The following is a 25,730-nucleotide window of genomic DNA, read 5'->3' as shown; positions in this document are numbered from 1 at the left end:
ATAAATATTTCTCAGCTTAGCAAGGAATATGAGCAATACAATTTTTGATTGATAATATGTGTTGTGTGTATAAATATGTCAATGCATCCACATTTAACATACTTTAACAAAGCATGACAAATGTGTCCTGATTTGTAGCAGTAGTAGTTACAACTAAAATAATGTTAATTAGTGCATAATTGTTTGTGTCAGAAAACTAAGGGGTATGCGGCTTCAAGGGGAAAAAAACTACACTAATACAGCTAAATAAATATCTCTACTAATATATCTAGTATCTACCCATTATATATTATAGCTAAATATCTGCAACGCATAAAGATTGATAGATTTGATTCATAGATAGTGTGACAGGAGCCTTCAAACGTAATAGTGGCTTGTTAATCGCTGCCTGTTACGTGTGTGTTAATCACCTTCCCCAGGATATATCCATGAATGCCACTTGCCTGTCCAGTTCACATTAATTTAATCACGGCAAAACTAATTCTTTGATTAATTGGTTCATTAGTGATGCCTGGCAACATCCATTTCTACCATGACAGTCTAGTGTTTCAATTGAGAAGAAAAACAGGCTGGCAACAGGCCAGTTTTGGCCTAGTCCCACTATGTATAATTTTGACCACTACTTCCAGTTAGCCTCACAAATGTGTCATTGTACAGTATAAATCCAAGGGTCTTTTGTCACAGCATATGCCATGAATATGAACGTAAATTGTGTAGATTTTCTTTTCCTGTCCGGTTGAGTAATGTAACTTGTATGGAGCAGAGGATAACATTATTATTACTTTTTTTGTCCCGGCAAAAGGAACTTCAAAAGTTAAACGGACTGATGGTTCTTCCCTTAGCCACCAAAATGAGGTAGATGCTGTTGTGAGAAGATAAACTACTGCAGTAGGGTTGTTTTACAGGTCAAGGTCATTTCATTTTGGCATGATGAGTGGCTTCCAATTTTGGCACAAGCTGTCCTGTGATAACTAATATTATTGTTAGTAATAAGATCCAGCAAGGCCCTGCTGCACCCAGTTATAAGGTGCTGGATTATACAGTGACCTATATCAACACACTGCCTGACGCAGACAATGGATGGGACAGCATTGGGCAAATGATGTGACTGCTCTGACCGTTGTATTTTTAAGATACACAGGCTATTTTTTACCATTTTCTCGATGTTGCCGTTCTAAAACTTGCTTTATTTAACTAATGATGAGTTTAACCACAGGGGTGGGAATTTATGTATTACAGAGTGTCAGCAGTATACTTCCCTCACACACTGTACGCACAAAACACACATATCTTGCACAATTCTGCACCATATGCCCATGACAAGTGCATAAAAATCGTTCCCAAGTGATGGCACAGGCTAACCCATAAAAACTTAATGCATCTAATTTTCTAGTAATCAAACTTTTATAGACTGTGATGGCTTTTAAACTAACAAATTGTAATTATCGCTTAATTTTAACAGCAATATTAGTGTGATCCTTCATTCTGTGAATGTTCATTCTCCATGAAATATTGAGTAGGTAAACAGTGAGTCGGTGTCCCTGTAGCTCACAATACCAAAGGTGTGGTAAGGCCTGGCCAATGCCATAGTGGGGAAACTGCAGATATCTCTGGAAACTAATCTTTATGATTTTTTTCCCCACACAAACTAAGTTGTGCTGCATGAAAACTAGTAATTAGTGCTTTTAGCAATGGAATTTTGTTGTTATTCCTCTCCATTATATGTTTCCAGTATTATTTTTTGGTGAGCTTTGCATTCTGTGGCTGATACAAACAAGAACAGACTTTAAATATGCTAAATATCCCATAGTGAGTTACTTTGAAGTTAACATTTTATTGCGGCCTTGCCAGTGTTTCGTTGTACTAATCACTTGCTTACAGTACCAGCAGCATGGGATGTTACTGACTGCTGCCCTTGGGTGGCTACAAACTACGCCTTACCACCCAACATCAAGACAGAGAGACAAAGTGCTGACACAAGCAGATAAGGGAAGGAAGAAAGAGCAAGATGAAAGCGCAGATTTATTATCAATAATTAAGGGAAAGGCTTTATTATAATGAATTAGAGTCTGTTTTATCAACTCTTATCTCCCTACCACACAACTAACACTCTTCCTTAGCCAGCACAAATAGAAGTGTTGCATACACTTGTGGTTATACGTATTTTTCGGTGGTGTGTGACTTCACACTAGCCTGCTCTATGTGGCCTATACTGTCACCATACTGACTCCAGGCAGGACTCTTCCGCCTAGGGTCTCCATCTGCCTTGCATAGTCAATATGGTTGCACTGTGAAGCCAAACTGTGATGCTGGCATTGCTACTTGACCACAGAACAGACCATTAGTTTACAGTGATCAGGCTGTTTAAAAATGCCACTTCATTAAACAATCTGAGGTCAAGTTCGCATCTTCGTCACCCTAGGACTCAATTCTTAAGCAAACAATACGTTAGACCAGACATGTCCAAAGTCCGGCCCGGGGGGCCAAATGCGGCCCGTGGTCAGATTTCATCAGGCCTCCAGCCTCTGTCATATAATCAATAACGTCTGGCCCGCACACAGACTTAATAAATTGGTCAGCAGTACTGCTACGTGCATATGAAGTAGCTTACACACTAATGCTGCTCCTTATTTACCCACTAAAAGGCAGCAGCACTCTAAGCAACATTATCCCATGTGACACTTTACTCCTAATTTTCTAAAATTAGGAGACAATTAACAAAAAAAAAGTTGACTGCGATGGTTGGCGCTTCAAAGATAGGTGGAAATTGGACTATTTCTTTACTAAAATACGCAACAACTGTGTCTGCCTCATTTGCAAAGAGACAGTTGTTGTTTTTAAAGAGCTCAATGTGAGGCGATATTACCAAACAAGACACGCTGACATGTATGACAAGATTACCGGGAAGATACATATTGAGAAATTGATGCAACTTGAGGCTAGTTTAATTTCACAGCAGCAGTATTTCGCAAGAGTCGAAAAAGAACGCTACAAAGGCTAGTTGCGAGATTGTTGAAATTATTAATTAAAAAAAAAATAATAAAGCAAATGTGTCCCACAGAATGGCTTGCTAAAATTTGCTTAAATATATTGTTCTACGTAAAGGACATCAGCCAAGGTCGGCCCCCAACATTTTTCCCACACCAAATCTGGCCCCCTTTGCAAAAAGTTTGGACACCCCTGCGTTAGACATTCTGGATGATGTACCACTAATATAGCATTTGAAAATCCAGGTAGGATCATAATTGTATTAAGCTATTTTCCTTTCCATATAACCAATATGTGTCATGATCATATTTGTTTTCCACCCTGTTAATGGAGGCAACTGCTACAGCAGCATCAAATGTTCATGTTACGTGCAGACTGGAGCAATTAGACATCTTAAAACTGTTGAAATCATTCTCACTCAAGAGGGGAAAAAAGTTAAATAAATATTCATTTCTTTTGGGCTGTCAGCAGTCCTGTTTCAAGAATGATGAGTGTATTAGTTTAAGGAGTTTGTTATAGCAAGCGTGAAAATGACCAGCATTTTAACAATTATCTATGAAAACAAGTATGTGAGACAGGTCAGTTGTCTTTGGGCACCCTGTTTTAAAAGAACTAATTACAAGCAATTGAGTCAAGGCTGCTGCTGTCAGTCACTCTCCCTTGAGCCGATCCCCTTGATTTGAAGAGAGGGGGCACACACATACAAACCCACCGGCGCATCCACAGTGCTGATACATGCACACACGTAAAATTTAGCTTTTCAGTCATGATAAAATGAGACAATAATATTTGATCGCGACAAACAAGATAAATGGAGCTTGATTGAATGAAGGTTTGCATGTTCATAATCTAGGGCTGTCCCAAACGACTAATTTTCTCCCGATTAGTCAGTCGACTATTTTAACGATTAGTCGACTAATCTTATAATTAAAAAAAAAAAAAAAAAAAAAAAAAAAAAAATTTTTTTGTTCTTACTAATTTAGCAATGACATTTTTTTTTACGCTTATCAATTCACAAAAACATTTTGGAACACTTAAATTCTTTATTAAAGTACAAAACAACAGATAAATAACAATAATAAATCACAAATGAACAATGAGTTCAAATGTTGATAGAATTAACTTTTGCGAAAGAATGGAATGTAAACAGGTTCAGAACACTGACTTCACCTTTCCAACATGATTCAAAACAATTCTTAAAAAATACCCAGCATTATTATTATAGTATATTGTAGTACTGTATATAATAGTATTATAATAATTATTCATTGCCAATCAGAATTTTCATAAAGGGTGTCATTTTAAAGGTATTCTTAGTGTAGAATCTGAAGTATGTGGGATTAACTCCAGAAATCGTTATTTATATGAAGAACATGACATGCTTTTATTTCGAAATGTTCACCGGAAGTACGCTAGCTAAACCGCTAATTTAAGCTTTACATTCAGCAAAAAAAAGCACTTTATGTCATTGCATGTGGTGTCAGTAATAGATTTTTTTTTTTCTTTTGCAAATGCTGTTAACCAGCGATTATTCATGTTTGAAGTGTCACATTTTAACTGCAAGTTTTGGAGAAGGCTGCCTGTTTTATAGAGAGCACCGGCTAAAGTAGGTCGTCTTTTTTCCCCATTCACCTCAATGTAGCTATGCTAACGTATATAGTGTTTAATATAGATGTGTTTTCTTATTTTGTATGTCTGAACTTTAATTCTACAGCGTGTTGATGAGAGAAAAGAACTGGAGTCTCATATGCCATCAGCACGCACGCACAAATGTACGCACGCACGCGCACGCAGCCGTGAAAATGACTGCTCTCATTTTTATTTACCATGCGATAAATGGACTCATTGCATATCGCGACAGGCTAAGCAACTTCAATAAAACATGTCATTAGTTAGTTAGAGGGATTTACAATCTCCTGTCGTTATCATTCACGGCCGACGTGCAGCCAAGCTTGGCATTGAAGAGACAGGACACAACAGTGTACCCTCCTTTGTTTCTTTAAAAATAAGTCAATGTTTTGGACTCTGGTGCGCTTCTTTTTTGGCTTTGTGCCGCTTTCCCCGCTTGCATACCAAGCATCCGACATTTGGAACTTTCCATGCATATATTTTTTTAATCCTTGATTAACCGTCGACGGGATGTTGTGCTCGTCGACGGATTTACGTCACCGATGACGTCGACTATGTCGACTAGTCGGGACAGCTCTAGCATAAACTATGACAAAGTTACTGCAATTGCTCTCGGAAATAGATGGGGAATCTGACCTACAAGTCGATTGCACCCTGGATTGTGTCTCCCCAGTGTTCTAAAAATATAAATTTAACACGACCGTAGAGATGCTTATGAAACTGCCTATTTGACAGTGTCCCACTGCGTAACACAAAGCATTTGTGTGCTATTGGCTTTCCCCATTACCAGCTGCATCGTCTTCGACTCACCCCTGCACTGGTCCGCTGTTGGCAATTCAAATACTGCCTCTACCCGCAAACAAACATACTTCCCCCAAAGCATCTTAGCATCCAGGTCTGGTATTTCAAAACCAATTCACTCATCAGTCAAGCTATCTGTCACAATTAAAAACAATTAAACACTCATATACATGCACTTCTTTCCACCTATACACACTTCCCTTTTGTCTGTCCCCATTTTTCCCAGTTTCCTTTCTATCGTCCGCTCCACATTTAAAATCTTAACATTTCCCCAAATTTGTGCCACTTAATAAGTTTCCCCAATGACCTTGTTCTAATTAAGCTGCATAGTGTTGGAAATATAATGGTTAATTATTGATGAGATAAAAATCTCTCTGCAGAACCAATGCAAAAATTATGGCACTTGTCATTCAGTGATTTATAGGTTTATAAAATTGGCACCAAGTTATTGTTCCTTCCCTGAAATACTGGACAAGATACTTAATGACTAAACTATACATACAGTGAGGATCAGAAGTATTTGCACCCCTTGTGATTTTGCAAGTTTACCCACTTAGAAAATAAGTAGAGGTCTGAAATTTCAATATACTGTAGATGCATTTCCACTCATAGAGACATGATCTAAAATAAATAAATAAATAAAAAGAAACTCACATTGTATAATATTTCAATAATTTATTTATAATTTACTGGGGTTCATAAGTATTTGTACCCCTGAGAAAATCAGTGCTAATATTTATTGCACAAGGCTTTGTTTGCAATTACAGAGGTTAGACGCTGTCTGTAGTTCTTCACCAGGTTTTCATATATGGAAACAGGGATTTTAGCATATTCCTCCGCATAAGTCTTATCTAGATCTGCCAAGTTTTGGGGCTGTCATTGAGAAACACGAAGTTTCAGCTCCATCCAAAGATTTTCTTTTGGATTGAAGTCTGGAAACTGGCTAGGCCACTCCAGAACCTTGATATGCTTTTTACGCAGCTACTCCTGGGTCAGCTTGGCTGTGCGCTTCGGGTAATTGTCATGTTGGAATATCCGGCCAAGACTCATCTTCGAGTCTCTGACTGAGGGAAGGAGGTTGTGGCTCAAAATCTGACGATACATTTTACCATTTATTCTCTGCTTTATACAGTGCAGTCGTCCTGTCCCCTTTGCAGAAAAGCAACCCCAAAGCATGAGGTTTCCACCCCGGTACGTCACAGTGGGTATGGTGTTCTTGGGTTGTACTCATCCTTTTTCCTCCACACACGACGAGTAAAGTTGGTACCAAAAGGTTATATTTTGGTGTCATCTGACCACATGACTTTCTCGTCTTCCCGTCTGCTTCATTCAAATGGTCCCTGGCAAACTTCATATGTGCCTTCACATGTACTGGCATCAACAGGGGAGCCTTCTGAAACGATTGCACCGTAGTGTTCTACTAACAGTAGCCTTTGAAATAACAGTAGCTTTTGAAATTGTGCATCCAGCTCTCTTCAGGTCATTGACCAGCTCCTGCTGTATAGTTCTAGGCTGAGCCCTCACTTTTCTCATCATAACTAATGCCCCACTAGGAGAGATTTTACATGGAGCTCTAGTCCGAAGTAGATTATCAGTCGTGTTTCACCTTTTCCATTTTCAAACAATTACTGCAACTGATTTTTTTTTTTCACCAAGCTGCTTTCCAACTGTTCCACAACCTTGTCCAGCTTTGTGGAGTTCAACAATTTTTTCGCTGTTGCCTTTCGAAAGCTCACTGGCGTTGCCCATGGTAGCAGTTGGATTATGACTAACTGTGGGGTGCACAAGTAACAATAAAGAGCTCAAACGGGTGGTGGGTGGCTAGTTATCATGGGATAACTTTGGACTTTTTTTTAAGGTAGACTGACAATTCTTTGAGTGTCATAATTATTGCTGGTTCTCAGGGGTAAAAATACTTTTGAACCCCAGTAAATTACAAATAAATTATTTTTAAAAATCATACAAAATGCTTTCTGGATTTTTTTTAGATTATTTCTCTATAAGTGGAAATAAATCTATGACTGACATTTCAGACCTCTACCTATTTTCTAAGTGGGTGAACTTGCAAAATCACAAGGGGTGCATATACTTCTGCTCCTCACAGTACATACAGTGTATCACAAAAGTGAATACACCCCTCGCATTTCTGCAGATATTTAAGTATATCTTTTAATGGGACAACACTGACAAAATGACACTTTGACACAATGATAAGTAGTCTTTGTGCAACTTATATAATAGTTAATTTATTTTCCCCTTAAAATAACTCAAACTATTATTATTTTAATTAATATCTAAACCCCTGGCAACAAAAGTGAGTACACCACATGGGAACTGTGTACATCACTAAATGTCCAAATTGAGTACTGCTTGTCATTTTCCCTCCAAAATGTCATGTGACTCGTTACAGGAGTGCTGTTAGCATTACTGCAGAGATTGAAGAGGTGGGGGGTGAGCCTGTTAGTGCTCAGACCAAACGCCACACTCTACATTAAGTTGGTGTGCATTGCTGTCACCCCAGGAGGAAGCCTCTTCTGAAGACGGTACACAAGAAAGCCCGCAAGCAGTTTGCTGAAGACATGTCAACAAAGCACATGGATTACTGGAACCATGTCCTATGGTCTGATGAGACGAATATTAATTTGTTTGGTTCCGATGGACTCAAGCATGTGTGGCGGCGATCAGGTGAGGAGTACAAAGATAAGTGTGTCGTGCCTACAGTCAAGCATGGTGGTGGGAATGACCCCCCCCCCCCCAACTCTTCAATCTCTGCAGCAATGCTGACAGCACTCCTGTAACGAACCACATGACATTTTGGAGGGAAAATGACAAGCGGTACTCAATTTGGACATTTAGGGATGTACGTAGTTCCCATGCGGTGTACTCACTTTTGTTGCCAGGGGTTTGGATATTAATGGCTATATTTTGAGTTATTTTGAGGGGAAAATAAATTAACTGTATTATATAAGCTGCACACAGACCACTTTTCATTGTGCCAAAGTGTCATTTTGTCAGTGTTGTCCCATGAATAGATATACTCAAATATCTGCAGAAATGCGAGGAGTGTACTCACTTTTGTGAGACACTGCAGTTAAAGCCAGAGGCGTACATTTAATGTGCAAAAACACACATTTTATTATGTCTCAATGTCTGAAGTCAAATCAGACTAAACCTCTCATGTTTTAGGTCAGTCAGAAATACTGAAATGATTTAGTTTTGTTACGATATAATAATTGCTGATATAACACATGATTCAATTTAAATATGAGCATTTTAAACTGCCAAGAAAAATTCCCAATTCATCCTGTCTCCACTAGCTCACATGTCCATAGAACAGCAATCAGCCAACTGTCCCATGACATTTGGTCCATAAATATGAAAAGTTTTAATTCCTACACTGTTGACCTGATTGAGATATCATTGCCCTCAAGTAAGATGAAGTCTGCAGTTAAAGCGTGGTGTGTTTGTTTCATTACATCTTGTGTTAAATTCCCAATATCTCTGGACCTGGCTATACATCTAGACATTGGAGTACTACAGAGTCTTTGCACATCCTTACAGCAATTACCATCAAATATCAAACATGTATAATTCATTTAGAAAACATTTCTAAATTCACTTTAGTTTGTTAAGGGGGAAAACGGTTTGACAAGGCGGGGGGGGGGGGGGGGGGGGGGGGGGGGGGGGGGGGAAGCCAGAATACAAACGAACATAAAAGACCATTTAACATAACTAGGAAATGGAAGGTCTCAAGCTTAATTTAACTTGAAATTTAGATTAATTCAAGGTGTCACTGTCGTGAAATGATATTATGTTTTCCTCAACAAAATGACTATAGGAATAAAACAGGAACTTTACCTTTCTTTACGTTGGCCAATCCCATGTTTTCCAAGTAGGTGGGTGTTGAGGTGTTTCTTCATCACAAAAGCCCATCTATGTAAACAAACACACAAACCAAGACGATATTGGTCAAAAACGTAGCAATCTCAAGCCACTGTTTCACAGATAATAATTCATCATGTTTAGTGTTTAGTGTCTGGTTTCTTTTAACATTTTTACAACCATATCTTGTGCAATAACATGAAATCAGCATGAATGCAAGCATCCAATATCCTCATATGTCTGGAGTATATCCAGTAAGGAAAAAACAAACACACAAAGCACGCCAACAATCCCTAAACAACCATGTTCTAACTTTGCCGGCTTTAATGGTTTATTGTGTCTTCTAAACGGCACATGAAAACGTAATGAATGGATGTCAGGACTAAATTCTGAGACTTCAGCACTGATTCCACAGTGTTTTCATCCCCTGGCCTTTTCATTTAGCACCCATCACTTCCAATTATTGTGGAACAGAGAGACAATGACCACATCGAAGAAGTGAGGATGGAGCTACATGAAAGAGACCAAGGGACAGTCATGTGGTTGGCACTGTCACTGTGAAAACTCTGGTCCTACTCTACAACGTTCAATCCAATTCTCTTTTTTTCACTTTCTCCTATTTCGACTTGATCATTATTCTATTTTCTCCCCGGCGGGCCCATGTGTTTTGCTATTAGGAGTGAGCCTACAGTATCTAGAAGAAAAAGCATAATTATTTCACCATTTATGTTGCCATGTCAGATTGAACTGACTAAACAACATTTGGACAGATACACTAGCACACCGACCCCCCAACAAACAAACACAAACCAATACACACACACGCACGCACACACACACACACAGCTGTGTCCCCGCAACATGGGCCATCATCAATGCCCTTGAGGCAAATGCTAACTAACACCACCATATAAATATTCAGATATGTTCCACTGTTTTGCTTCATTAAAATCACTCTACATTTTCTTAATCCTTTTCTAACTCAATCCATCTAAAATGTTGCCTCAAAGTCAATCTGGGAGAGGGAGACTCAGACTAAATCTCGCATACTCCCAACAGGGAAACTGACAAATGCAAAAAACATTGACAATCTATGACAAGTTGAAAGTGCCTCTAATGCTGGCCGCATACAGTTCTACACACGTAGATCATGTTCAATGTAAAACACCATTTTTAAAAATAGAACATTTTCCAAAATGAATATGACTTAGGTATAACCTGTGAAATTCACATCGGGGCAAAAAAAAAACAAACAAAAAAAACATTACTTTTGCAAGAGAAGAAGAGTTTGAACACTAGCCTAAGCCACATAGCAATAATATTACCAAGGTTTCCTGAGGTGACAATGCCTTGGGTGACACTTACATTAGGATTATGTACTTGATCTATAGGAGCTCAAAACATACCCTGACTCGAGACTAGAGCTGTCCCGACTAGTCGTCGTTGTCGACGTCATCGATGACGTAAATGCGTCGACGGGCAAAACATACCGTCGACGGGTAATGACGGGTTAAAAAAAATTACAGGCGGATAAAAATTAGAATGGCGGGCGCTCGCGTTACAGGCGGTTGTTACTGGCACCCCCAAGGGGGCCGCTGTTATTTCAATGTGACCGGCGTTGTCAGATTTAGCAAAGAGGAAGAAAGTGGGCGAGCGAGCGAGAGCAAGATTGGCGAGTTGGAAAAGTGTGCGGGTAGCGGCGAGTTGAGTGGCTTCATCCCCCACGTTTTTGTTTTAGTCAATAAAAGTATCCTTAAAGAGCCATCCGAGGCCTCTCGGTGTTTTTATGCACGCCGCCGCCTTCCCGAGGAGGAAATCGGACGAACCCAGACGAACCGACGACAACCGGTGAGGAGTTCAAGACACCGCCAATTTCCAAAAAGGGCAGAGATGGTAACACGTGAAAGCGGCATAAAGCCAAAAAAGTGGACCAGAATAGCCAGAGCCTGGAATTATTTCATGGAAAATATGGAGGGTGCCACTGTGTGCACTCTTTGCTAAGCTGAGCTCCCACGGTAGCACGTCGGCTATAAACGAACACTTGAAGCACCGTCATCCAAGTATAATTTTCGAAGACAACAAGAAACAACAAGCTAGCGGATTGTAAGTCCATACAACTCTCTAATGATTTTTTAAATGGAAGTTGCCTTTATGTGCGTCGTATCAACGCACATTTTTATTTAATTAAATAATTAATATAATTATATATCTTTTAAAATTATTATTAAATTTATTAGGATCATGGAAGCTCCCACTTAGGGAAAATATATACATATATCCTGTATATATGTAATATAATAAAAAATATATATGGAAACACCACTGGCCTGCTAACTGTAATCCATGACTGCACTAATGTTAGTTATTTAATATTATAAAGTTTTACATATAGTAGTATACTATAAAATTAATACTATATACTTCATTTTTGTTACTGTGGGTATGTGTGCCTTTCATTCAGAATAATTGTGGTAATATTTCAGTGTGAACTCTGCGTTATCTTCAGGTTAAAACAAACAAAGGTTGAACAGTTTTTCCCCTCCCCAAAAAATGCGGAATGTACACCCGAAAGAGCATCTGAACTCACACAAAGTATTCTGAAAATGATTGTCCAGGACATTGCAATTCATTTTAACATTTAGAACAATATAGACAATGACATACCGCGAAAAGAGTAAGAATTGTTTTGACTCCTGTTAAAAAGGTGAAGTCACAGTGTTTCCGTTTACATTTTTTTGCACCAGTTAATGCCAGCAGCATTTGACCTCATTGTTTGTGATTTATTATTGATATTTATGTTATTTATTTATACGTTAATAAAGAATTTAGGTGTTCCAAAATGTTTTTGTGAATTAATACGCTTTAACAAAAATGTCATTATTAAATTAGTAAAAAAAAAAAAAAAAAAAATTATTAGATTACTCGACTAATCGTAAAAATAGTCGGCTGACTAATCGGGAGGAAATTACTCGTTTGGGACAGCCCTACTCGAGACTCTGTACTACCAAGTCAGGCCTTTGGTCAGAAAAAAACATTTTACACATCACTGCAGAGGCAACTAGAAAACCGGCATCCTTCAGAAAAGTTTGGCCAAGTACAGAAAAAGATGAAGCCAGTCAGGTTTTTACCTTGGTTTCCTCAATTTCTGTTTTGACCAATAATATTTCATGATACATTAAATATACGATGCGACACATTGAAGACCTTTATCATTAAATTAACAAAATACGGCACAAAAGTGGCAATAACAAAAACTGGACATCCTTCCGTAATTCTCAAAAAGCGAGCTGGATATTGGCCAGTAAGTCTGAAAAGTACGAAAATGAAAATTTGAGTGAAAATCGAAACATTTGCGCAGGGATTTCTGTCAAGTACTGGCCCTTTAGTACACATGACAATATGTTTTTCATATGTCTGGGTTTTGGAGTAGGGTGGTCTACATTGAAGACATCCAGGTCTTAGGGCTGTGTTTCAACAGCTGGTAGTAGGACCTTAGTTAGGATGAACGGACATATAATCAGTTCCAAACATGTCAGAGTGAGTCCAAAACTTTAAGGGTAGTGGCAAAAAGGAATTCAATTGTGAGGAAAACATTACCATTACTGAAACAGCTAAATTGTGATCAGGGCTAGTGAGAGCCTCTTTAAATGTTGGTGAGTGTGTCCTGACTCCAGGTTAACAGAAATTTAAATGTGATTGGTTCATCCTGAACACAGAGAGTTAGACAGTTAAAGGATGGTGTTCACACTTGTGCAACCACCTTATCACAGTTGTTTATCTTTACTTCCCCCATAATTGCTTTCATTATAAATTGGGTATACAGAATACCCATAACAACTGTAGGAACAGTTTGGAATTGTTATCTTGGTTCTTTTTTCATATAAAATCTGATATTTGAACTTACAGTGTATCACAAAAGTGAGTACACTCCTCGCATTTCTGCAGATATGGGACAACACTGACAAAATGACACTTTGACACAATGAAAAGTAATTTGTGTGCATCTTATATAACAGAGTTAATTTATTTTCTCCTCAAAATAACTCAAAATATAGCCATTAATATCTAAACCCCTGGCAACAAAAGTGAGTACACCCCTTAGAAACTACGTATGTACGTATGTCCTAACTAAATGTCCAAATTGAGTACTGCTTGTCATTTTCCCTCCAAAATGTCATGTGAATCGTTACAAGAGTGGTGTTAGCATGACTGAAGAAATTGAAGAGGTGTGTGTGTGTGTGTGGGGGGGGGGGGGGGGGGGGTTTCAGTCTGTTAGAGCTCACATACCATACGCCACACTTTACATCAAATTGGAGTGCATGGCTGTCACCCCAGGAGGAAGCCTCTGCAGAAGACGGTACACAAGAAAGCCCGCCCATCTCATGAGACCATAGGAAATGTTTCCAGTAATGGGTATATTTTGAGTTATTTTAAGGGGAAAATAAATTAACTATTATATAAGCTGCACAAAGACTACTTTTCATTGTGTCAAAGTGTCATTTTGTCTGGGTTGTCCCGTGACAAGATATACTTAGATATCTGCAGAAATGCAGGGGTGTACTCACATTTGTGATACACATTTGATGCATACATACACATATTATAATCGTTTTGTTTAACGAAATAAACAGCATAATTAATATCTCAGAGTAGGTGTCGGTGCATCAATAGAATTGAGAGAAAAAGTCAAGCCTTGGGAACACTTTAATTATGCGTGTGTTTGTTTGTAATGTGCTTGTTTAAGTCATCGTGTTTAGAAGTGAAAAGAAAAAAGCTTGCAAACATCTCTGTTAATTATGTATTACAGCTGTCCTTCATAAACCTAATTACAGAGTGCTGAAAGGCAACAGGCAATTTACATATGTGCATGAAAGACATGTCATATGCAAAATATGATTTTAATTAGGAGTCCTTGATTGTGAAGGGTACAAATCAAACTGGCATCTTTGCTATTTTTCCTACTAGATTTATCTCAAAATACTGTAAATAAGAGGGGTATGCCCTGAAGATGCTCTTTGCACAAACTTAAGACATGCTGCTTGAAAATAGAAATACTGTACATAAATATTAGCCTGGTACTCCACACTCACCGCTGTTCCAGCTATTGAGTCTGGCCACCATTAAGCGGATAAAATTTCCAGGGCGGAGCAAGCCACAGCAAACAGACAGCGGAGTGGACCAATCAGCGACGGGCGGGACGAGGGACTTGCACGCGGAAGTAAATATACGAGGAGAGCGGAGTTCATTCAACATGGCTATCGCGAGACAGACTGTTCTCAATGACTTGTGTCGATGTGTTTTTGGTAATTTAAAACTGATTTTACTGTGGATTGGAACATATTCTCGGCTCTCCTGTTCGCCATCTGTGTTGTTGTGGAGACGACTGCCGACGCGGAAGAGTGACTTTGCTCGTTAAGAACACGTCACGCAAATAAACAAATCTGATTTGTTGATTGATTTTGTACTTGCTCGAGAGGCCGTTAATGGGCTGGGTCCCAGACTATTTTCTCAGAGTTTAAAAAACACAGGGAGAACAGTCTGGCTGTGCCAGGCAACATAAATATATGGACAATAACACTACAGAAAAGCAACAATAAGCAATAATTCAATTGCAATTTAACGCAATAATAAAAATTAGTGGTCTAAATGGACGTTATATTATCATATATTGTATATACAAATTAATTTTGTTGTTGATGGTGCATTGGCTGACTGGTTAGCACAATACCTCACAGTTCTGAAATCATTGGCTCAAACCTTCCTGTCTGGAGTTTGAAGGTTCATCCATGCCTCTTTGAGTTTTCTCCAGCAGCTAGTTTAGTTTCCTTCCTCCAACCAAAAGCATGCATGGCAGGCTCTTTGAACACTCCAAGGGCGGTTTCACACTACCACTGTTTGGTCTGTTTTAAATTGACCAGAGTTCCTTTTTTTTTTTTCCAGGATAGTCCGCTTCGTTTTGTATATGTGAATGCACATTCAAACTCTAGTTCGGACCAAACAAACGAACCGCTCAAAAATTGTGGGTCTCAGTCCACTTTAAGCACACCCTGCTTCGCATGTGAATGCAAGTGGACCAGGGTGCACTTACTGTATGCTACATTATGTGTCGCTGCTGTGACGCTTCACGCCCCCTCCCAGGAGGGAGGTATTTCCTCTTCTAAATTTGTCCAATCAATTAGTGCTTCTTTTGTAAATGTTACGTTACTTGGAAAGTTCGGTTGACGCTGCGTGAATACTGAACCTTTTCAACAAGTCATTTGCAAGTGTAGATGCGAGGTACCTCTCCAACCGAACCCTGGTCCTCCGTCTAATGTGAAAGTGCCCTAAATTCTCAACCAGTTCTTGGTATGCCCCACCTGCAGCCTATACCTAGCTTGGATAGGCTCCAGCACCTCTGTGACCCTCCTAAGGTTAAGCAGTACCTGAAGAGGAATGAATGAATGGTAGGTTGCACCGAAAAAATGAAATGAGAACACAATGCAATCCAAATTACAACGCATGCTGCAGATGGATATAAACAATGGTTTGAAAATCATATATCAAAATGTTAAAAGGGAAATGCATTTGTCACTCAATTCTCTGTCCTATGTGTGGTATGATTCTTTGTTATCCAGGTGAATGCCTGAGTTTGTTGTCCTGCTGCCTTCGGCTGCATCATCAACCTGAACCATCATCCTTGATGGTTATTGTAACAAAGGGATACTTTAACATGCCATTCATTCATATCAATTCTCTTCCCCCTGTGAAATGAGCTAATAAGGATGTGCCTATGCCCTCCAGGGAAGCTCATAATACCCATAGCAGATGTGGAAAAAAAGAAATGAAAAAGGAAGACAGAGGCCGTGGTGTTTCACGTTCGACTTTCCCTCCAGACTAATCGCCGCGCCACAGCTCGTTAGGTCCGTGACGTGCCAGAGCTTTACCGATAAGCATGGGAGACACGGCTCAATTACCCACACTTACAATCTTTCTCTCTCTTTTCCCTCCCACCGGCTGACGATGAAGAGATAACGTGTCAATATTTGATACAAACAACTTCATTTGACTAATGGTGTTCCTCGATAGGCGCATCTACAGGTCTGGAAGCGATGTAAGATCTAAGAAAAGGCCCCAAGCAACACTTGGCTTAGACATATTGTTGTCTAAACCCCAATCAGTACAAACTCACTCCCGAGTGCAAAGCACAAGGCATGCAGTGAAAGACATCCCTCAGACATAGAATAACCTAACTTTTGATGAAACATTTCAGCATTTGGACAACAATAACCTCCTTCCAGTGCTGTTTATATCTTAACTTTTCGTTCTTTCTTGACAGTCATAAACCTGTTGGCCTACCACTTAATCTTCATTTCATTCTTCAGTTCATTCTAAATTGCCTGCCTGTATTTCCACAAATGTTGTTTTTGTTGTTTTGTTTCTTGTTTTCTTTCAACCTATGTACACTTCTCTAGTTGTGTGCTGGTTAAACCACCTAACTATTACCAATACTGCTTATACTGCTTTGACTAAGTTGTGTAGTGCTGCCGCTATCGAATATTTTAGTAATCGAGTATTCTACTGAAAATTCCATCGATTAACCGAGTAATTGGATGAAACAGATTTTTTATGGCAAAGAGCCATTATAAATATACTAGGGGTGCACGATATCCATTTTTTGAAACCGATACCGATATTGATAACTTCCTGCTCCTCAAAGCCGATACCAATATCGATAACCGATAATAAATATATGAATTTTAAATGTATAACCTGAGTTTTTGAACACCTGGAGGTTTTTAAAAAAATAGTGGTGGATTCAACATAGATTTGGCTTTGATCTCATCAGATTTTTGATAATGACATGAACAAAACAGTGTGTTTCACTTCTGCACTGCCCGACAGACAGCTAAGAATGAATGCACTTCCATAAACTACATGGCTTGGTCTTTTCTTGCTTTTATGGGAAGACACTCATCTTAATATTGTGAAAGTACAACAGAAAAATACACATATTCAATACTCAATATACAACAAACTGCACAACACACTTGTATACACAACTAGGGTGACCACATTTTGATTTCCAAAAAAGAGGACACTCAGCCCGGCCTCAAGATACTTGAATTTTAAGTTCACTCATAGATGCCTATATCACTTTAATATATTTAAAGTGCGCCCCCTCACTCTGGATGGAAAAATGCAGTTTGAAAAAAAAAAATAAATAAATGAATAATAATAATAATATATATAATGCAGACCCATGGAAATGTAGTCCAGTCAATACACATACACACAGTAGGCTATGTGCCAACTAAACATTTTTATAAATTACTATTACGACAATTGTCCTTGACAAATTGTTATTCCCATTCAATTAATATTCTCATTCAATGTTCTAGATTGCACACAAACAATAACCGAAATAAACTGACAAACTATTCAACCAGCCTGTTTCCAAACGTAGCAGTTCAAAACTACGTTTCCCATAATGCCTAGCGTGGTTTAGCTTACTGATAGCTAGCTAAGGCAAAAATCAAACTTAGCGATAAAAGTTTACAATCATCGGCAGCGCAACGATGCCACACCAAACGAGATTTTACAGTCAAAGCTCCGACAGAAGTCAACAGTTGCCATTATATACGTATTTATCGTAAAAAACTTAACAACTGGGCAAGCGTTGTGGCCAAATCGTCAACCCAGTAGATGGCGGTAATGCCTCATGATAGAGGTAAACTGCCAACAAAAACAAGAATAACTACTCCTTCCTTCCCTACTACTGGGAGCCATGACATCGCAGGCAGGCGCTGCCACCCAGCGGCCGGAGGGATTCTCTTCAAATTGGTCCCGTGAAAAATCATAAAAAACAGAAATTTTTATGAATTTATAAAACCCGCCCGGACCACGAGGATACTACATGAAAGTAGGACTTGTCCGGGCAAAAGAGGACGTTTGGTCACCCTATACACAACTATTATATGTATAGCATAGCACACTAGCTTGAGCTACTAAAGCATTGGCTGGCTTCTATAACACAACTTATGAAGTTCTGTACATATGACCCTTCACCACAGAAATAAAAATATTTTGCACATCCATATGTAATAGTGAACATAAAATACTTACATATATTTCCGAGGCGGAAACGTAACAGAAAGCATTGACGCCTGTCAATGCTACCGCTAGACACCGCAATGTGTAAGTGATTGAACCAAACTACTGTAACAAAAAATAGGTGCATTGAATTATTCTGACCAGCAGGTGGGAGCAATGCCCCGCAAATGGTCAACTGATTTCCCATACTATTGTGTAAACTGCAAAGCCAGAACAGTATATATTATCAGTCCTATTATAAATGTTATTGGGTTTATCGGGATGACGTCATAATTCCTATTATCGGACCGATAATTATTGGACCAATAAGTATCGTGCACCAGTAAAATATACATGAGAAAACAAGACAGTTCACCTAAAATTGAACCATTTTTAGACAACCAATGGCTTTATTTTAGATGTAGTTAGATGTTGTTAAAAGCGGCCAACAATTGCACGTGACTAGAAAAAACAACAACAACAAATTCACTCCTTTCACTCATAAAACTTAAGATCTTATTAAAAAAAAAAAAAAAAAAAAAAAAAAAAAAAGATAACTGAATTGATAACAGTTAAAAGTTAGGTATTTTCCCCATGTCTCAATTGAATTTCCATTTGTATGAAGCTATTTTAGTTGTAGTTTAGTTTTAAGTTTAAGTCTAAATTGTATCTCCTGATAGGATTTTGAGTTTTTGCAGTGTTCACAATATATGTATGATATCTGCTGTATTGGAGCACATTAGGCACCAGTGCTACTTGGGGTTTTAACAATCACTGACTACTGGGCTGAAATTGACAGCTTTGTTATGTATGTATGTATTTATCCACAGCGCTGTTTTTTTACCGATTAAATATAGCATGTATGAAAGACACATTAGCCATGCATCGACAGTAGTCATAATTAATAGAAACCTAGCCCTCCGCAGGGCTAACAATACGATAGCAAAGTACAGTAATGTTAATCCTATTCATTAGCACTACGTTAACGTAATTTCAACTTAAGCTTGTCTCGAGTACCGCTCCTCCGCTCTCAGAGTAAACATGGTGCGAGTAAGTGTTATGCAAGCGCTGTCGTACAGTGAATACATGAAACAGTGTTCGCCTTGGTCTCCAGCTTGCAATGCTCCCCCACTTTTGACATCTTCTGCTCTCTCTTGGTGCCTTTCTCTTCACTTTCGTCAGCTCACCGTTCTTTCTGTATGCACGTAACGTTAGTGCATTGTGCCGCGTTAAAAGTAGTCCGAGCAAAACGTCATGCTTAGAGCTGAAAAAATTAAACGATTCCTTGAGGCGGAGAAAATTCCTCTTGTTTAAAAAATCGAGTTACTTGAATTATTCTAGTAATCGTTTCAGCTCTAAACTTGTGTATCAGGTCCAAAAATAAAGATACCGAGAATACGGCTCAATCTACAGGAAAGGACTAAATAAAACTAGGGCTGTCAAACAATTAAAATTTTTAATCGAGTTTATCACAGCTTAATAATTAATCCGAATTAATTGCAATTCAAACCATCTCTAAAATAGGCCATATTTTTCAGTAAATTATTGTTGGAATGGAAAGATAAGACACAAGATGGATATATACATTCAACATACTGTACATAAGCACTGTATTTGTTCATTATAACAATAAATCCACAAGATGGCATTAACATTATTAACATTCTTTCTGTTAAAGGGATCCACAGATTGAAAGACTTGTAGTTCTTAAAAGGTAAATGTTAGTACAACTAGTGATTTTATATTAAAACCCCTCTTAATGTTTTCGTTTTGATAAAATGTGTAAAATTTTCAATCAAAAAATAAACTAGTAGTTCGCAATTGTTGACGTCGCCGAGCGGTGACATCACATGGGTTCCCTACCGCTCTTCCACAGTGTCTTTAACTATTTAAAGAGCATACGACACCAGAAAAAAAGTCTTAAATGGCATTATTATGTGAATTAGAATCATATTTTGAGACGATTCGACCATATACAACAATTTAGCAAAGCGCAGATGACGAGAAATTAGTCTTTTAATCTGCCGGTTAGCCACGCCTACAATTATAGGGCTTTAGCGTCCCCAACAGGTGGATGACGTCAGCGGTAGACTAGGCTCATCGGTTTTACTATTCAGCCCATTGAGGGGGAATTGTTCAGAACGAGGAAAATGAGACGAAGAGAGCTGCAAAATGTCATTGTTTCAGTCTCTCTACTCCCAATATTTTTACAGGATATTCTTTTTATCCAAGTATTTTTCCCCAATAGCTATATAAATGGCTTGAGAAGGACCAGTCAGCCCGTCGAGGGGGAACTATTCACAATGAGGAAAACGCGACGAAGAGAGCGGCAAAATGTCATTGTTTCTGTCTCTTTACTTCAATATTTTTACAGGATATTCTTTTTATCCAAGTATTTTTCCCCAATAGCTATATAAATGGCTTGAGAAGGACCAGTCAGCCCGTCAAGGGGGAACTATTCACAATGAGGAAAACGCGACGAAGAGAGCGGCAAAATGTCATTGTTTCTGTCTCTTTACTTCAATATTTTTACAGGATATTCTTTTTACCCAAGTACTTTCCCCAATTGCTAAATAAATGGCATGGTCATGACAAATAACTTGTGCTAAATGGAATATAAAATAATAAAAATCCATTTATTCAAGACGACATGGCAAAATTACTCCATAATGGTCAAAACAGTCGACTTTACCTTTACTGTCACACCTGCCGAACGATATTTTATGACACCTAAATCGGACATATGTCATTTCCCTTCCCCGGCTTCGGAGAATGTAAACAGACCAGAAGGAGTGACAGCTAGCCGACATGCTAACCCGAACCGAGGGATGTTTCAAAGTCTTCGAAGTGGAAAATCACACATAACTAGCCTGGATTATTTGACATGACGACCCGGTTGTCGAGTTTCTTTGCGGATCGGCAAACCGCCCGGCGGAGAGCAATTTACAGTTCGTTCCCTGGAGGAGGGTGGCTGGAATTGTTGTGTAGCTAACGTGCTAACAGCTAACTGCTAATGAGCGTGAGGATAGCTTTTTACATGCCTATCAATGATCAAACGTAAGTAGTCCTTTATTTAAAGGCATTTTATAGTGTTTACTTTGTAATCACTGTATTCGTATTTGACATAATACAAAACAAGATGTTTACTCACTTCCTTGTAAGTCCAATGGTCCCACAGTAAATATCCACGGTGAATGGGAACCTTTTGAAACTCCAAAAAGGCGCATACGCCTCTCCCGCATACAGAATGATTTTTCTGCAGCCGTTTGGCTGGCGTAATGCAAAAAATAAAAGTATTAATCCGCAAAATCAGCTGAATCCTTCGTCCTCATACACAACAGTACACTGTAGCGTGAAGAGGACGTCTTCTACCGTACACGTCACAGCGCCCTCCACCTCAATGCAAGACCGAAGCCGGAAGTCACTCATTTTCCTGGCGCGGGATTCAAAAAACTAAATAAATATAGCGATCGCTTCCACACACATCCAAGCGGTCCATATCATTCAGGAGCATAAAATACCGCGTGTATTATGAAATAAACATGCTTTTTCGTGTCACAAGCACTTTAAGGTAGTGATTGGAATACACCACAAGGTGTCAATGGCGAGTTTTAAATTACTTAGAAATCAAGCCAATGAGTGTGTTTTGTCCCTCGACTGACGCCATAGTTCCCATCCATTGTACTTCACGGTCATTTGAGTGCTGGCTTCACAATGTACGAGACCTCTGATAGTTTGTATACTGTGACTAAATATTGCCATCCAGTGTATTTGTTGAGCTAAACAAAATGTTTGAATAGAGTTTGACCAAAGTCTGAGTAAGTTTTATGTGTATTTTGCATAGCTATTTTGATTGGGAATGCCAGTTCTCTTTGCATTGTTGTTTAATTGTGTGAGAGTAGGGTCTCATGATTACAGATTGAAGCACTTTCTTTTTGTGAACATTTTTTTTTTGGAGGGATAGGAATATTATTTTTGTTGTGCTTTCACTAAATGATACTTATGTTTGTTGTGAAGGAGTTGCCGAACCTTATGCCAATAAACGGCGCGGCCCAATGAACGCCTGTGTCCACTCGCCTTTCTCTGGCTCTTAGCTCTCAATATGCAAAAAAATGGCGTCAATGTAATCTATTTGAGGCAATGGATTCCACGCATGTGTTAAATGTGTCAAATATTTTAACGTCCATCCATCCATCCATTATCTTCCGCTTGTTCCGGGGTCGGGTCGCGGGGGCAGCAGCTTTAACAGGGAAGCCCAGACTTCCCTCTCCCCAGCCACTTCAACCAGCTCCTCCGGCGGGATCCCAAGGCGTTCCCAGGCCAGCCGAGAGACATAGTCTCTCCAGCGTGTCCTGGGTCGTCCCCGGGGCCTCCCGCCGGTGGGACATGCCCGGAACACCTCTCCAGGGAGGCGTCCGGGAGGCATCCGAACCAGGTGCCCGAGCCACCTCAGCTGGCTCCTCTCTACGCGGAGGAGTAGCGGCTCGACGCCGAGTCCCTCCCGGATGACTGAGCTTCTCACCCTATCTCTAAGGGAGAGCCCGGACACCCTGCGGAGGAAACTCATTTCGGCCGCTTGTATCCGGGATCTTGTTCTTTCGGTCACGACCCAAAGCTCGTGACCATAGGTGAGGGTAGGAACGTAGATCGACTGGTAAATCGAGAGCTTTGCCTTTCGGCTCAGCTCCTTCTTCACCACTACGGACCGGTGCAGAGTCCGCATTATTGCAGACGCCGCACCGATTCGCCTGTCGATCTCCCGCTCCCTCCTACCGTCACTCGTGAACAAGACCCCAAGATACTTGAACTCCTCCACTTGGGGCAGGATCTCATCCCCGACCCGGAGAGGGCACTCCACCCTTTTCCGACTGAGGACCATGGTCTCGGATTTGGAGGTGCTGATCTTCATCCCAACCGCTTCACACTCAGCTGCGAACCGCTCCAGTGAGAGTTGGAGGTCACGGCTTGATGAAGCCAACAGCACTAAATCATCTGCAAAAAGCAGAGATTCAATGCTGAGGTCACCAAACCGGACCCCCTCAACACTTCAGCTGCGCCTAGAAATTCTGTCCATAAAAATTATGAACAAAATCGGTGACAAAGGGCAGCCTTGGCGGAGTCCAACCCTCACTGGGAACGAATTCGACTTACTGCCGGCAATGCGGACCAGACTCTGACACCGGTCGTACAGGGACCGAACAGCCCTTACCAAGGGGCTCGGTACCCCGTACTCCCGGAGCAGCCTCCACAGGATTCCCCTAGGCACACGGTCGAACGCCTTCTCCAAATCCACAAAACACATGTAGACTGGTTGGGCGAACTCCCATGCACCCTCGAGGACCCTGCCGAGGGTGTAGAGCTGGTCCACTGTTCCACGGCCGGGACGAAAACCACACTGCTCCTCCTGAATCCGAGATTCGACTTCCCGACGGACCCTCCTCTCCAGCACCCCTGAATAGACTTTACCGGGGAGGCTGAGGAGTGTGATTCCTCTATAATTGGAACACATCCTCCGGTCCCCCTTTTTAAAAAGGGGGACCACCACCCCGGTCTGCCAATCCAGAGGCACTGTCCCCGATGTCCACGCGATGTTGTAGAGGCGTGTCAGCCATGACAGCCCTACAACATCCAGAGCCTTTAGGAACTCCGGGCGGATCTCATCCACCCCCGGGGCCTTGCCACCGAGGAGCTTGCCAACCGCCTCAGTGACTTCAACCCCAGAGATCGAAGAGCCCACCTCAGAGTCCCCAGACTCTGCTTCCTCAAAGGAAGGCGTGTCGGTGGAATTGAGGAGGGCTTCGAAGTATTCTCCCCACCGACTCACTCATTTTAACGTGATTAATTTAAAAAATTAATTACCGCCCGTTAACGCAATACATGTGACAGCACTAAATAAAATTATGCCAATAATAAGCAGACTTATTAAGTAGTTGATTCACTAAGGTAAAGTACAGTACAATAGGCCACTGACCTTGTTATTGTGTACATGACTAATTATTTCAAATCGGCCGACGTGAAGAAATTGGAAAATGTATGTGAATCTACCAGATGGAGGAATCCCTCATTTCTCTCTCAGTGAAGATATCAAACCTATTCTTGAAAGTACAGACCTTCCTCAAAGGGTTGCAGCCCCTTTTGAAGGGAGGCACCAAACCCACAAATTGTGAAATGGTCTGCTAGGCCACAGCCTCCTGTTCCTGTCCTAATGATGGCCTCCACCTGCTGCTTTAATGTCACAGCTGGATCGCCCTCCATCCCTCACTGGTTCAGACTGCCATCAGCAGAAGGTAGCTCCTCTCAATACACCCCTTCCTCACGCTGAACTCTCTACATGTTCATCTTTTTCTAACAGGGCAAAACACTTACTCGATCTTTTATTTTACAACCCATTATAGCTTGCATAATGACTATTTCCACTCTTTTTAGAGATGGTCTCTAAGAATTAAAAAAAAAAATGTGTTCTTAATTGCAAACATGGAATCATAAAACCATCTAACCGATCCTCTATGTCATCATGTTATATTTAATAAGAATCTAGAAGATGACATTTATGTTATGACATACCTCTTATTTAAATAATTCACTAATCAGGACATTTTGAAAATGTACACATCAGACATAGGGAAAGTTTCTAAAATGTTACAAATTTACAAACAACAATTTTATCCTGATTAAAAAAAATATATATATATATATATATTATGTATGTATACTGTATTTGCTTGTATTTGTTTTTAGCTTAATTTGTAGTTGTGTGCAAAATATAAATCCAATTCCAAAGGAAATGGAAGCAAATGTCTAACTTTCTTTTTTGACCCATCCTCTAAAAGTAGAAACAATGGAGGTAAATATACATGTCTAATCTGAGTAGCTTTGGCAAGCAAGTTAATTGACAGAAGAACACAAACTGACACTTAGCTGACAGCAGGCCTGAAGCGTCAGACAAAAATATAAACAGATAAGAACAAGAAGACGGAAGATAAAACAATCGTTGATAGATCGTCACTCCCTCATGACAGAGGAACTCAGGAATAAGGACTTAAAAAAGCCGGAATTCGACAAAGTTTGGAGTCTTAGGGCACTTTCACATTAGACCAAGAGGACCAGGGTCCGGTTAGAATGCTACCTCGCAACAACGCTCGCAAATGACTTGTTGAAAAGCTTCAGTGTTCATACTGTGCCAACTGAATTTTCCGAGTAGCATCACATGGACGTAAGGTGCAATCATTGATTGGACAAATTTAGAAGAGGAAAAACCTCCCTCCTAGCAGGGAAGGGAGCATGGAGCATCACAGCGTGGTGGTGTGACGCTGCATGTCCTGTAGCATAAGCGCATCGAGACCCACAATTTTTGAGCAGAC

At 40.0% G+C, this 25,730-nt stretch overlaps 1 protein-coding gene across 1 annotated transcript in view; it reads right to left on the bottom strand.

The window, feature by feature from the left end:
- znf407 (zinc finger protein 407) overlaps positions 1–25,730 on the bottom strand; it is a 247,258-nt gene that overhangs the window by 114,987 nt on the left and 106,541 nt on the right. The window contains exon 5 of the mRNA XM_057835263.1: positions 9,277–9,351. Coding sequence (XP_057691246.1) covers positions 9,277–9,351 — 75 coding nt within the window. The remainder of the gene's footprint in view (positions 1–9,276; positions 9,352–25,730) is intronic.

This window comes from Corythoichthys intestinalis, chromosome 4, assembly GCF_030265065.1.
Source record: "Corythoichthys intestinalis isolate RoL2023-P3 chromosome 4, ASM3026506v1, whole genome shotgun sequence".
Lineage (NCBI taxonomy): Eukaryota > Metazoa > Chordata > Actinopteri > Syngnathiformes > Syngnathidae > Corythoichthys > Corythoichthys intestinalis.
The sequence above is the reverse complement of the archived record's forward strand: the minus strand, read 5'-3'. Positions and strand labels throughout refer to the sequence as shown.